The following is a 12387-nucleotide window of genomic DNA, read 5'->3' on the forward strand; positions in this document are numbered from 1 at the left end:
GGATAATGAAAAGTTGATGTTGAGCAAAAAAAAAAAATTAAAAAAATTAACATGAGTGTATGGGAAGGAAATCATGGTTGAGATGAAGGGGAGGAATTCTATAATAAGTTTGGCTAATTGAACTTACATGTTTTATATGAACTTTATAAAGTAATGTTCTTTCTTAGTTGGCATATTGGTGCACAGGACCTGGATGATGATGGTTAGGAGGATACTGGAGCTGGTAAGGCAACGACTTATATTCATATGGGGGTTGCCGGTATGGCTGGTGTGGAGGCATCAGGTGAGAAGAAGAAGAAGAAGAAGAAGAAGAAGCTCCGTTGTTCTCACTGGTGCTTGAAGTTGAACCACCTCCCTCTTGGGTAGAAATGTGGCCACCCATTCTCTGCGGGTCCATGGATGGGTAAAAAGGTCCTGGTGCGTGCATATAGAACTGCTGCATCGGTGGGGTCTGTTGAGATATAACTGCTCGAGGTAGTAAACCACAATGAGCCACACTGCCCTGTTGCTGTTGGTTGGAACCACCTTGATCAGGCTTAGGGACCTGAGGTGGTCTTGCCCATGTGAGTTTTAGCCTCTGACCGTTGACGACTAGCTTGTTGGAGAGCCCTTGCATGGCCTTCTCTGCTCCTTCTCGGGTTGTGTATATGACAAACGCACAGGCTTTCTTGGGCAAGATTCTGACAGATTCCATTTCTCCGTAAGCGTAGAATCGGTCTCGGATGTCCTGCTCGAGGGTTATCGAGTTAAGTCCACCGACGTAAAGCGTTCTGATGCTTTCATCCTCTGGTGGTGGGAAAGGGCCCATATCACCAGCTTTTCCAAGTAACTTCATTGCGACTGGATCGTTAATACTGTTAAAAAGAATAAAGAGAAACACAATTCAAACCAACAACTCTGTTTGGCGTGAGTAAAAAATTCAGAGATACTAATACATAGTTACATACAGCAATATAGAAGAAATTAGCTTACCCATAATAACGATCTTTGATGTTTTGATGGGATAGCTCTCCTGTTTCGGGCATCTCATGCCGGTATGCACATCCGGCACCTCTGTTACACTCACCAATGGTGTAGAAACTACAAAGATGTGGTCGGTTCCTTTTATAGTATGGTGTTGTTCTTTCGAGCTTTGAAATAATATCATTAGGTGGCATCTTCCCGAATGAAGATCCATAATCCAGCCCAGCTCTAGTCTACGTAAGAGAGAGATAATCAAAATAACTTGGATAAGTTACCGTGAGGAAACTAGACTTAGTCATCATCAATCATTCACATAACCTAAGCAAACTCTCAAACCAAGAGCGACGTTGAAAAAAAAAAAAGAAGAATGAAACATGGTTCATAGTTCATACCTTTTGGTCATGATGCTCAGCAAAGTACTTTCTGTTGACATCGCTCCTAGGGATAGAGTCATGAGTAGTTATTGAACTAAGAACTTTGAATCAAGAACAAGAAAAACTCTCTTTTATTAATCTTTAGGAAAAATAACTCAAAAACCTAAAGCTCTCAAATCTCTTAGGTTTTACAACTCTCTTGCATCACTTTAAATATAAAAATTTCTCAACACCAATTTCCTAATCTAAAATAGGAAAAATAACTTATTTAGATTATTTCTAAAACACAAATATGTATATTTAGCTTATCCTCCTAAATATACTTTTCTTAGGCCTTAAGCTATTTCAAGCTTAATCCAACATTTTCCTCCTTAAGCTTGAAATCACTCATCTTCAAGTCTTGAACTCCAATGAACTCTCTCATCTCCTTGAACTTTATTCTCCCAAGTGTCTTAGTTAAAATATCTGTCTTTTGCTCTGTTCCAGGAACATGCTCCACTTCTATTAAACCTTTCTCGACGCATTCTCTTATGAAATGGTATCTCCTATGTATATGCTTGGTTTTACCAAGAAACACCGGATTTCTTGTAAGCTCTATTGCCGATTTCTTATCCAGCAAAATTGGGATTTTCTCACTAGCAGAACCAGTCACTTCGGCAAGCAGGTCTTGAAGCCAGATTGCTTGCTTCGCCGCTTCAGTACCAGCCATATACTCAGCCTCGCATGACGACATAACAACCGTAGATTGCTTCTGTGTACACCAATTAATCGGACTAGCACCTAGATAAAACATGTGACTTGTTGTACTTCTACCATCATCTTCATCCGAGTTGTGACTGCTATCACTATATCCGACCAAACTGTTTTTCCCTTCACGATTATACATAAGACCAAGAGAAGTGGTGCCTCTTAAGTATCTAATAACCTGTGTCAAGGCTGCTCCATGGGATTCCTTTGGCTCATGCATATATCTGCTTAACACCCCAACCAATAAGAGAGATCAGGTCGAGTGTGGAGTAAGTATCTAAGGCAACCAATGCTTTGTCTATACTCTTTTCTCGTCAATATTTCGCTCCTGTTGTGCTTTAGATAGCTTCAAGCCAGCATCCATGGGTATATAAACAGAGTTACATTGTTCCATTCCAGCTTCAACTAAGATCTTATTCGCATATCTCTCTTGGCTCAAAGTGATCCCATTTGCGTGTTGCAGAACTTCAATCCCAAGGTAGTAGGTCAGCTTTCCTAAATCACTCATCTCAAATCTTGACGCCATATCCCTTTTAAAATCAAGTATCATGTTTAGGTTAGAACCACTTACAAGTAGATCATCCACATACACCACCACAACAAGGAGATCCTCCTCTTCTTGCTTCCGATATAGTGAGGGTTCCTTGAAGCACTTAGTGAAGTTCAACTCTTTAAGGATCTGATTCAGCTTATTATTCCACGCTCTTGGTGCTTGACGTAACCCGTAGAGTGCCTTGTTAAGCCTATACACCTTATCTTCAGAACCTTGGACCTCAAAACCTTCAGGTTGATTCACATAGACTACCTCTTTTAGTTCTCCATGAAGAAAGGCCGTTTTTACATCGAGATGATGAACTTCCCAGCCGTTTGAAGCCGCTAGTGAAAGAATGAAACGAATTGTTTCAATGCGTGCAACCGGGGCAAATACTTCATCGTAGTCTATGCCGTGTTTTTCCACATATCCCTTTGCCACAAGTCTTGCCTTATACTTATTTATGCTACCATCGGAGTTACGTTTGATTTTAAATACCCACTTTAGTCCGATAGGTTTAACTCCAACTGGACGCTCCATCAAATCCCAAGTGTTGTTCTTTGTTATGGATCCTATTTCTTCTTCACATGCCTCAATCCAATGTTTTTCTCCTTTTGCCTCACTATAATCCCAAGGTTCTTCGTCTATTGCAAGTAGGAGTCGCTCACCTTCAATCTCGGCTAGCAAAACATAGTCATTCAAATAATTTGGCCTCTTTGTTTGTCTTCCTGACTTTCTTACCGGAGCTTGAGCAGTTGAATGTTCTCTTAGATTCTCTGTTTCAATGGTGACCTCATCGTCAACATCATATTCTTCACTAATCTCCTCTATTTCTTCTATTTCCTCTATTTCTTCCGCCTCCTCTGTTTCGTTTATCTCTGGTTCTTGCACTGTCTCTTCCTCCCGAATGCCGTTATTACCAAATTCTCCAAAGATTATGCTGAAGTTTCCCGAATCGTTGACTGTATCCTGCTGTAGATTCACCCAGTTCCAGCTTTTACTCTCATCGAAGACCACATCTCTACTTACTATGATCCTTCGACTTGATGGATCCAATAAACGGTACTCTTTTGAACCAGGTTCAGTTCCTAAGTGTACAAGTGCTCTTGATATATCATCCAGCTTTTTAAGGTGTGGAGTCTCTGTTTTTGCATACGATATACAACCAAAGACCCGTATATGCTCGATATTTGGTTTCTTCAAGGTGAAAGCTTCATATGGAGTCTTATCGACCAAGGTTCTTGTAGCCACCCTATTGATAAGGTAAGTAGCATGCCTCACAGCTTTCCCCATAGGTAATTCGGCAAAATCATATGTTTTAAAATGCTCCTTGTCATCTCCAATAACGTCCTGTTTCGTCGCTCAACAACACCATTTTGTTGAAGAGAGTACGGTGTCGTCAGATGCCTTTTAATACCCGTATTATTACAAAAGGTTTGAAATTCCTGTGAAACAAACTCGCCACCACGATATGTTCGAAACGTTCTAATGGAAGTTCTTGTTTCTTGCTCGACCATCGATTTAAAGATCTTGAATTTGTCAAGTGCTTCGCTTTTTTCTTTCAAGAGGATCGACCACATGTAGCGGGAATAGTCGTCAATGAGTACAAAGATGTATCTTTTCCGCGCAGCTGTAGCAGGAGTGATTGGTCCGCAAAGGTCTCCGTGTATGAGCTCAAGCGTGTGTGTGGCTTGATATGATATTGCTTGAGGCCAAACTTTTCTTATTTGCTTCCCAAGCAAGCATGAAGCACATAACTCTTTTTCATTTTCAATACTCGGCATCCCTGTGACTAATTCTTTCTTTACCATTGTCTTCATGCTCTCTATACCGATATGTCCTAACCTTGCATGCCACTTTGCTGATTCACTCACTGTCTGAAGTTGCAAGCACCATTTTGTATGCTCTGTTTCCATAGTCACCTTGTACAATCGATTTCGAGACCTATTTACCTTTACCAAAAGCTTACCATCACGGTCATGTAGACTAATTATGTTGCTCCTCAAGTCCGGTATAAAGTAGACATCGGCTAGCACCTTCCTTTCTCCATTCTTAGTTACAAAAAGAATAGATCCCTTTCCTTTTATGTCAATGCGTGAATCATCACCAAATCATACCTTTCCCGTGACCGTCTCGTCAATCCTTGAGAAATATGACCGATTTCCGCTCATATGGTTGCTAGCACCATTGTCCAAATACCACACATTATCACCATCTGTGTGTGTTTCAAATTCATTAGGTTTCACATTTCTTTCATTGAGGTACACCACCTCGTGCATCATCAATGCATCAGCTTCTTGTGTCTTATTCTGTTCATTCTCGAGTGTCTCTTGAAGCTTGAGAAGTCTATCTGGGCAATTCGACGCATAATGTCATGTCTTGTCACATCTGTAGCAGATGACTTTAGATGTGTCTCGCTCTTGTCGATAGCCGTTGTTCGGAGGATAACCATATCGTCCGCGTCCTCTTCCTCTTCCATAAAATCTTCCACCTTGACCTCTTCCTCATCCAGAATTATAAGGAGCCTGATATGATTGTGATTCTGCAGTAACGCACATGAGCTTTCCTTGATCGTCTTGATGATCCTCTTCTTTGGAGATTATTTCTTCGTAAGTTTTCAACCTTCCCACAATATCTTCAAAGGTCGTGGTGTTCAAGTCAATAACTTGTTCAAGAGAAGCCACAATGTGTATGTATCTTTTCCTTGGTAGAATTCGGCCATCAGAGTCTGTAGTCTAGCTTCTTTGACCCTCTCTGCTCCCATATGTCTTGTTTTTATAGCATCCCAAACAGCTTTTGAGGTTTCAAGGTTTCCAACTTGTAGAATTAATGCTTCAGGTATGAATTGGAACAGCAAGGCTTTCGCCATATTATTCTTCTCTTCGTCGCTTGTTCCAGGTTCAATTGACTCCCATACTTTGTGGACCTTCAGCGTCAAAGTTATGCGCATAGACCAGACCGTGTAGTTGGTAAGGGTAAGCATCGGACACTTGATGGACGAGGAACCAGTTTCTTGCGGTATGTTTGCTGCGGTTGAGGTTGTTGCTGAAATTATCTCACTCATGGTTTTAACTTCACAAGATAAAGCCTCTCGCCTTCTTCTTCTTAACGCCTTTGGTTTCTAGCTCTGATACCAAATATTGAACTAAGAACTTTGAATCAAGAACAAGAAAAACTCTCTTTTATTAATCTTTAGGAAAAATAACTCAAAAACCTAAAGCTCTCAAATCTCTTAGGTTTTACAACTCTCTTGCATCACCTTAAATATAAAAAACTCTCAACACCAATTTCCTAATCTAAAATAGGAAAAATAACTTATTTTGATTATTCCTAAAACACAAATATGTATATTTAGCTTATCCTCCTAAATATATTTTTCTTAGGCCTTAAGCTATTTCAAGCTTAATCGAACAGTAGTGATGTTGAGTGCGGTGTCTCTGACCTGAACAAGAAGACCATAATCGAGATCCAGAAGACAGACTTGGCATACATTTTTCAGCTTGGAGCAAGTCTGACAGATTTCAGTCTTTTTGAATCTAGCATCACGGCCAGGCTGCCACCTANTCCCAAGTGTTGTTCTTTGTTATGGATCCTATTTCTTCTTCACATGCCTCAATCCAATGTTTTTCTCCTTTTGCCTCACTATAATCCCAAGGTTCTTCGTCTATTGCAAGTAGGAGTCGCTCACCTTCAATCTCGGCTAGCAAAACATAGTCATTCAAATAATTTGGCCTCTTTGTTTGTCTTCCTGACTTTCTTACCGGAGCTTGAGCAGTTGAATGTTCTCTTAGATTCTCTGTTTCAATGGTGACCTCATCGTCAACATCATATTCTTCACTAATCTCCTCTATTTCTTCTATTTCCTCTATTTCTTCCGCCTCCTCTGTTTCGTTTATCTCTGGTTCTTGCACTGTCTCTTCCTCCCGAATGCCGTTATTACCAAATTCTCCAAAGATTATGCTGAAGTTTCCCGAATCGTTGACTGTATCCTGCTGTAGATTCACCCAGTTCCAGCTTTTACTCTCATCGAAGACCACATCTCTACTTACTATGATCCTTCGACTTGATGGATCCAATAAACGGTACTCTTTTGAACCAGGTTCAGTTCCTAAGTGTACAAGTGCTCTTGATATATCATCCAGCTTTTTAAGGTGTGGAGTCTCTGTTTTTGCATACGATATACAACCAAAGACCCGTATATGCTCGATATTTGGTTTCTTCAAGGTGAAAGCTTCATATGGAGTCTTATCGACCAAGGTTCTTGTAGCCACCCTATTGATAAGGTAAGTAGCATGCCTCACAGCTTTCCCCATAGGTAATTCGGCAAAATCATATGTTTTAAAATGCTCCTTGTCATCTCCAATAACGTCCTGTTTCGTCGCTCAACAACACCATTTTGTTGAAGAGAGTACGGTGTCGTCAGATGCCTTTTAATACCCGTATTATTACAAAAGGTTTGAAATTCCTGTGAAACAAACTCGCCACCACGATATGTTCGAAACGTTCTAATGGAAGTTCTTGTTTCTTGCTCGACCATCGATTTAAAGATCTTGAATTTGTCAAGTGCTTCGCTTTTTTCTTTCAAGAGGATCGACCACATGTAGCGGGAATAGTCGTCAATGAGTACAAAGATGTATCTTTTCCGCGCAGCTGTAGCAGGAGTGATTGGTCCGCAAAGGTCTCCGTGTATGAGCTCAAGCGTGTGTGTGGCTTGATATGATATTGCTTGAGGCCAAACTTTTCTTATTTGCTTCCCAAGCAAGCATGAAGCACATAACTCTTTTTCATTTTCAATACTCGGCATCCCTGTGACTAATTCTTTCTTTACCATTGTCTTCATGCTCTCTATACCGATATGTCCTAACCTTGCATGCCACTTTGCTGATTCACTCACTGTCTGAAGTTGCAAGCACCATTTTGTATGCTCTGTTTCCATAGTCACCTTGTACAATCGATTTCGAGACCTATTTACCTTTACCAAAAGCTTACCATCACGGTCATGTAGACTAATTATGTTGCTCCTCAAGTCCGGTATAAAGTAGACATCGGCTAGCACCTTCCTTTCTCCATTCTTAGTTACAAAAAGAATAGATCCCTTTCCTTTTATGTCAATGCGTGAATCATCACCAAATCATACCTTTCCCGTGACCGTCTCGTCAATCCTTGAGAAATATGACCGATTTCCGCTCATATGGTTGCTAGCACCATTGTCCAAATACCACACATTATCACCATCTGTGTGTGTTTCAAATTCATTAGGTTTCACATTTCTTTCATTGAGGTACACCACCTCGTGCATCATCAATGCATCAGCTTCTTGTGTCTTATTCTGTTCATTCTCGAGTGTCTCTTGAAGCTTGAGAAGTCTNTTTTTTCTTTCAAGAGGATCGACCACATGTAGCGGGAATAGTCGTCAATGAGTACAAAGATGTATCTTTTCCGCGCAGCTGTAGCAGGAGTGATTGGTCCGCAAAGGTCTCCGTGTATGAGCTCAAGCGTGTGTGTGGCTTGATATGATATTGCTTGAGGCCAAACTTTTCTTATTTGCTTCCCAAGCAAGCATGAAGCACATAACTCTTTTTCATTTTCAATACTCGGCATCCCTGTGACTAATTCTTTCTTTACCATTGTCTTCATGCTCTCTATACCGATATGTCCTAACCTTGCATGCCACTTTGCTGATTCACTCACTGTCTGAAGTTGCAAGCACCATTTTGTATGCTCTGTTTCCATAGTCACCTTGTACAATCGATTTCGAGACCTATTTACCTTTACCAAAAGCTTACCATCACGGTCATGTAGACTAATTATGTTGCTCCTCAAGTCCGGTATAAAGTAGACATCGGCTAGCACCTTCCTTTCTCCATTCTTAGTTACAAAAAGAATAGATCCCTTTCCTTTTATGTCAATGCGTGAATCATCACCAAATCATACCTTTCCCGTGACCGTCTCGTCAATCCTTGAGAAATATGACCGATTTCCGCTCATATGGTTGCTAGCACCATTGTCCAAATACCACACATTATCACCATCTGTGTGTGTTTCAAATTCATTAGGTTTCACATTTCTTTCATTGAGGTACACCACCTCGTGCATCATCAATGCATCAGCTTCTTGTGTCTTATTCTGTTCATTCTCGAGTGTCTCTTGAAGCTTGAGAAGTCTATCTGGGCAATTCGACGCATAATGTCATGTCTTGTCACATCTGTAGCAGATGACTTTAGATGTGTCTCGCTCTTGTCGATAGCCGTTGTTCGGAGGATAACCATATCGTCCGCGTCCTCTTCCTCTTCCATAAAATCTTCCACCTTGACCTCTTCCTCATCCAGAATTATAAGGAGCCTGATATGATTGTGATTCTGCAGTAACGCACATGAGCTTTCCTTGATCGTCTTGATGATCCTCTTCTTTGGAGATTATTTCTTCGTAAGTTTTCAACCTTCCCACAATATCTTCAAAGGTCGTGGTGTTCAAGTCAATAACTTGTTCAAGAGAAGCCACAATGTGTATGTATCTTTTCCTTGGTAGAATTCGGCCATCAGAGTCTGTAGTCTAGCTTCTTTGACCCTCTCTGCTCCCATATGTCTTGTTTTTATAGCATCCCAAACAGCTTTTGAGGTTTCAAGGTTTCCAACTTGTAGAATTAATGCTTCAGGTATGAATTGGAACAGCAAGGCTTTCGCCATATTATTCTTCTCTTCGTCGCTTGTTCCAGGTTCAATTGACTCCCATACTTTGTGGACCTTCAGCGTCAAAGTTATGCGCATAGACCAGACCGTGTAGTTGGTAAGGGTAAGCATCGGACACTTGATGGACGAGGAACCAGTTTCTTGCGGTATGTTTGCTGCGGTTGAGGTTGTTGCTGAAATTATCTCACTCATGGTTTTAACTTCACAAGATAAAGCCTCTCGCCTTCTTCTTCTTAACGCCTTTGGTTTCTAGCTCTGATACCAAATATTGAACTAAGAACTTTGAATCAAGAACAAGAAAAACTCTCTTTTATTAATCTTTAGGAAAAATAACTCAAAAACCTAAAGCTCTCAAATCTCTTAGGTTTTACAACTCTCTTGCATCACCTTAAATATAAAAAACTCTCAACACCAATTTCCTAATCTAAAATAGGAAAAATAACTTATTTTGATTATTCCTAAAACACAAATATGTATATTTAGCTTATCCTCCTAAATATATTTTTCTTAGGCCTTAAGCTATTTCAAGCTTAATCGAACAGTAGTGATGTTGAGTGCGGTGTCTCTGACCTGAACAAGAAGACCATAATCGAGATCCAGAAGACAGACTTGGCATACATTTTTCAGCTTGGAGCAAGTCTGACAGATTTCAGTCTTTTTGAATCTAGCATCACGGCCAGGCTGCCACCTAAAAAACGTGAAAGAGCGTGTACATATCTTGCATTCCTTATTATAATTCGCTCGGGTCTGCATATTAAACAAATACAACAAACACATCGATCAGGAAACACAAAATACAAATAAATAATAAAAACCACAGTGCAACGAATCTGATAACTACTAGTCTACTACCAACCCTAAAGCTATATAGATTACTTAGTGAACCACTCCAATATACATAGAAATCATCAACGAGCAATATAAGAGAGATGAGATTCGAAAGGAAAGATTATTGAAAACGAGAAAATCATCATTCGAACGTAAGGATTGTCACCGAGGCATGATTCGCAGATGATTGGGAAATCGGAGCGTTCCCATCCATCGGCTCCATGATCTCGCAATATTCTGTGAGCCATTCTCTTTCTCCTCCTCCTGATTTACTCGATGATCGATGATACCTTAGGGCTTAGGGCTTGTGGCGGTACATTTTTTTATAATAGGGCAGAGAGTCGGTTTTGACTTTTTTATTTGGGTGACTTTTTCGGTTATCTCAACAACAACACATTAGTTCGGGCCCAGAAGATTGGAAATTGGCCCGTTCTTATTTGCACTAAATGGGCTTTTAGTCGGTCCATAAAGATTGTCGTTCTTATTTATGGCAAGCCTAGGGTAAATAAAATGTCGCAACGGAGGAACTTGCAAGATTTAAGAGATTGTCATTTCTTTCCTTGCTTGCCAAGTTGGTATTAGTAGGAAACCTGATGTAGGATTGAAATAGAGTAGTTAGTCTGATTATGTAGAGAAAGAAAAAAAATGTATCTTTTGGCTCCTGCTCTTCTTTTCCTTGCATTTTTTTTTTGTAAGTCATCATTTCACACTCCAAATTTGTGAGGACACGAAACCGTTTCTACTCATCCTCCTTACTCACTCAAAATTGACACATCGTGTCTCATTTTCCTGTAAGATGTGATTCTAGCCGTTTGATTAGAAAGAGTTATTTACTTTCGTGAAGGGGTAACTTAGCTTTTGGATGATTTTATATTATCAAATGGTCTAAGTTCGAAGATTTAACTTTCATGCATGTCACCTTAATGCCTTCTTTGTCATTTATTTGCTTACCTCAAGAGTCACTACAATGATGCCTTACATGTTCCTCTTAAACCCTCCCATTACCTTCCACGTGTCCCCTACCCTACCATTTCTTTTCCCCCGTTTTTTTCCCCCCAATAAACAACATCTATATCTGTTTCTTCTCGAATCATGCAAAAGTGCATTATCACACTCTAGGCATCTTTTTAGCTACTAAAATCAAAAGTGCGCTTTTGATTATTGGCTAGAACCTTGAACGTTGAGTTGTATAGGTCGGAAATTTGATGATATTAACTGATGTAACAATTATCTGTCCCTCAAAATCTTGTACTTGGAAGATCAGAAGGGAAAAATAAATTTAATACCTACATTAGTTAGCGATTAATTAGACCATTCCTCCTAACTCATTTTTTTGGTAAATTAGCTATTGATCACGAGGACGGATCGATATTGATAGATTCGTTTCATAATTTCATAATTTGCCTAATGGAAGTGTACATAGTATTTCGACTGGTTATCTATGATTAATTAAAGGGGATTCGACCTGTATATTTGAGTCCCAATGACTATAGAGGGGAGGTGAGATAGTGATGTCAACCAAGAAACGTATAAATAATTTAACAAATAGAAAACTATATGTAGTTACTGCGTTGCGTTTTACTATAAATACATAAGACCACTACCACAAATTTTTTACTCAAACACACAACATTAAAACATCATGTCGATGGAGGAGCTTAGTAGCTGTGAGAGCTTTCTCACAAGCTCTAAACCCTACTTTGCCATGATATCTCTCCAGTTTGGGTACGCCGGAATGAACATAATTACCAAAATATCCCTCAATACCGGTATGAGCCACTATGTCCTTGTCGTCTACCGCCATGCAATCGCCACCGCCGTTATCGCACCCTTTGCTTTCTTCTTCGAAAGGTAATTATATCCACTTTAATTTTTTCTTCATCATGACATTATTTAATTTCTTATTCACCAATAAAAAGATAAAATTGTAATTTGTTTCTAACTCCGGATTTTATATTTTCTACAGGAAAGCTCAGCCGAAAATAACGTTCACCATTTTCATGCAACTATTCATTCTAGGCCTTCTCGGGTTGTTACTTATTCAATGTCTCTATTTAACTACGTTTCCTTTGGAAAAAATACAAAGAAAGAGAGTTAACATTTTATACGATAAACAAATTTTACAGGCCGGTGATCGACCAAAACTTCTACTATATGGGGTTGAAATATACGTCGCCCACGTTCTCGTGCGCCATGAGTAACATGCTTCCGGCCATGACCTTTATCTTAGCCGTTTTATTTCGGTACGTAAATA

General features: G+C 39.8%; 2 protein-coding genes across 2 annotated transcripts in view; one reads left to right on the forward strand and one right to left on the reverse strand.

Annotated features, from left to right (window-relative positions):
• On the reverse strand, positions 12–10410 carry LOC104708397 (zinc finger CCCH domain-containing protein 4-like). The gene is made up of 5 exons (XM_019228932.1): positions 10278–10410; positions 9855–10053; positions 1356–1427; positions 973–1196; positions 12–854 (listed from the first exon to the last, which is right to left on the reverse strand). Exons 1-5 carry the CDS (start codon positions 10379–10381, stop codon positions 164–166), a joined length of 1290 nt encoding a protein of 429 aa, XP_019084477.1. The 5' UTR covers positions 10382–10410; the 3' UTR covers positions 12–163.
• The window catches only part of LOC104708399 (WAT1-related protein At5g07050), a 3615-nt gene continuing 3002 nt past the window's right edge, over positions 11775–12387 (forward strand). Inside the window, exons 1-3 of the mRNA XM_010424959.2 lie at positions 11775–11984; positions 12100–12162; positions 12260–12376. Coding sequence (XP_010423261.1) covers positions 11776–11984; positions 12100–12162; positions 12260–12376 — 389 coding nt within the window. The 5' untranslated portion in view covers position 11775. The remainder of the gene's footprint in view (positions 11985–12099; positions 12163–12259; positions 12377–12387) is intronic.

The sequence above is a fragment of the Camelina sativa genome, chromosome 8 (genome assembly GCF_000633955.1).
Source record: "Camelina sativa cultivar DH55 chromosome 8, Cs, whole genome shotgun sequence".
NCBI lineage: Eukaryota > Viridiplantae > Streptophyta > Magnoliopsida > Brassicales > Brassicaceae > Camelina > Camelina sativa.